We start from the raw sequence: 2,040 nt of genomic DNA on the forward strand, positions 1-2,040 counted from the left end.
GCACCCATAATGCAACCACCCGACTGGAATTTACCATTTGAAATTATGTGTGATGCAAGCGACTATGTTGTAGGAGCAGTCTTAGGCCAAAGAAAAGATAAGAAACTCCACGCAATATACTATGCAAGTAGGACCTTAGACCCTGCACAAATGAACTACGCCACAACTGAAAAGGAACTTCTGGTCGTGATCTTCGCGTTAGATAAGTTTCGTTCCTATCTGATAGGAGCAAAGATAATAGTTTACACCGACCATGAAGCCATTAGGTATCTACTAGCTAAACAAGATGCAAAACCTAGACTATTAAGGTGGATCCTAATACTACAAGAATTTGATTAGGAAATCAAAGATAAAAAGGGAACCGAAAACGTTGTAGCCGACCATTTATCTAGGATGGAAGGCATTAAGACAGAAGAAACACCAATCAACGATGATTTCCCTTATGAACTCTTAATAGCACATTTAGAATCCGAAAGAGACGCGTTGGAACAACCTAAAGCGCAAACCGTTAAGACATTAAGCACCGGAACCACACTGCCATGGTATGCCGATTACGTCAATTACCTAGATGCGAGAGTGCCACCTCCTGACATGACTTATCAACAAAAGAAGAAGTTCTTCCATGACCTTAAACAGTATTATTGGGGTGAACCCTTGTTATTCAAGAGAGGCGCTGATGGAATATTCCGCCGATATGTTCCGGAAGAAGAAATAAAAATCATAATTCATCATTGCCATGATGCCCCCTATGGTGGGCATGCAAGCACATCAAAGACATGTACTAAGATCCTGCAGGCAAGTCTCTTTTGTCCCAACCTGTGGAAGGATGTCCACATTGCTGTTAGAAACTGTGACCGTTGTCAGCGCACTGGAAACATATCTAGGCGAGATGAAATGCCTCAAAAGGGCATCCTAGAAGTAGAGATCTTTGATGTGTGGGGGATCGATTTTATGGGACCTTTCCCATCTTCCTTCAGAAATAACTACATACTTGTCGCAGTCGATTACGTATCTAAATGGATAGAAGCTGTAGCCTCACCCACAAACGATGCACAAGTGGTTATTAAGCTATTCAAAAATATAATCTTTCCAAGATTTGGTGTACCAAGGTTAGTCATTAGCGACGGAGGATCCCACTTCATATCTAGAATTTTCAAAAAACTCTTGGTGAAATATGGAGTCCGACACCGTGTAGCAACACCTTACCACCCACAAACTAGTGGACAAGTCGAAGTCTCGAATAGACAAATTAAGCAAATACTTGAAAGGGCTGTTGCCTCATCTTGGAAGGATTTGTCAACTAAGTTACACGAAGCACCGTGGGCGTATAAGACCGCCTACAAGACACCAATAGGAACCACGCCCTTCAAATTAGTATACGGTAAATCTTGTCATCTACCAGTAGAACTAGAGCATAAAGCCTACTGGGCAATAAAAACCTTAAACCTAAGTTACACCTGTTAGAACAAGATTTGTTCTGATCAATATTCTTAGTTTTGATGATAACAAGGATATGAATTTTGTGTGAGATAATGTGGTACTATAATACACTGCAATTTCCCTTTCAGGAAATATATATAAAGAGTATGCACAATTCAGCGCAAGAAGCACTGACTCAGAAGGTTCAGCATACAACATCAGAACATGGTCTGGCAAGACATCAGAAGATGGTCAAAGCAGAATCAGAACATGGGTCTATGGAAGCATCAGAAGAACTTGAGTTCAGAAGCAGAAGCACTGAAGTTCTCATGGTATCATGCTCAGAAGCACTTCAAGGTCAGAAGACAAGAAGATTCTATGCACCAAGTTGTTTGACTCTGATGATACTCAAACGTTGTATACACAAACATCAGATCAGAAGCAAGTACAAGGTGGCAGGCTACGCTGACTGACAAAAGGAACGTTAGAAGCTATTAAAGGCAACGTCAGTAGACACAGCGTGAACAAGGCTCGAGGTAGTTGACAAAAGAGTGAAACATTAAATGCAATGCTGTACGGAATACGCAAAGCATTAAATGCTCCCAACGGTCATCTTCTCAA

The 2,040-nt window shown here is 41.2% G+C and overlaps 1 protein-coding gene across 1 annotated transcript; it reads left to right on the forward strand.

The window, feature by feature from the left end:
- The first annotated feature begins 393 nt into the window (after positions 1–393).
- LOC131642606 (uncharacterized) lies at positions 394–1,464 on the forward strand. Its single transcript, XM_058912836.1, has one exon. The coding sequence runs from the start codon at positions 394–396 to the stop codon at positions 1,462–1,464; it is 1,071 nt and encodes a 356-aa protein (XP_058768819.1).
- The last annotated feature ends 576 nt before the right edge of the window (positions 1,465–2,040 follow it).

This window comes from Vicia villosa, unplaced genomic scaffold, assembly GCF_029867415.1.
Source record: "Vicia villosa cultivar HV-30 ecotype Madison, WI unplaced genomic scaffold, Vvil1.0 ctg.005430F_1_1, whole genome shotgun sequence".
Taxonomy (NCBI): domain Eukaryota; kingdom Viridiplantae; phylum Streptophyta; class Magnoliopsida; order Fabales; family Fabaceae; genus Vicia; species Vicia villosa.

Coding starts and splice junctions, on each gene's coding strand:
- LOC131642606 (XM_058912836.1), top strand. CDS start 394: ATGGAAGGCATTAAGACAGAAGAAACACCAATCAACGATGATTTCCCT.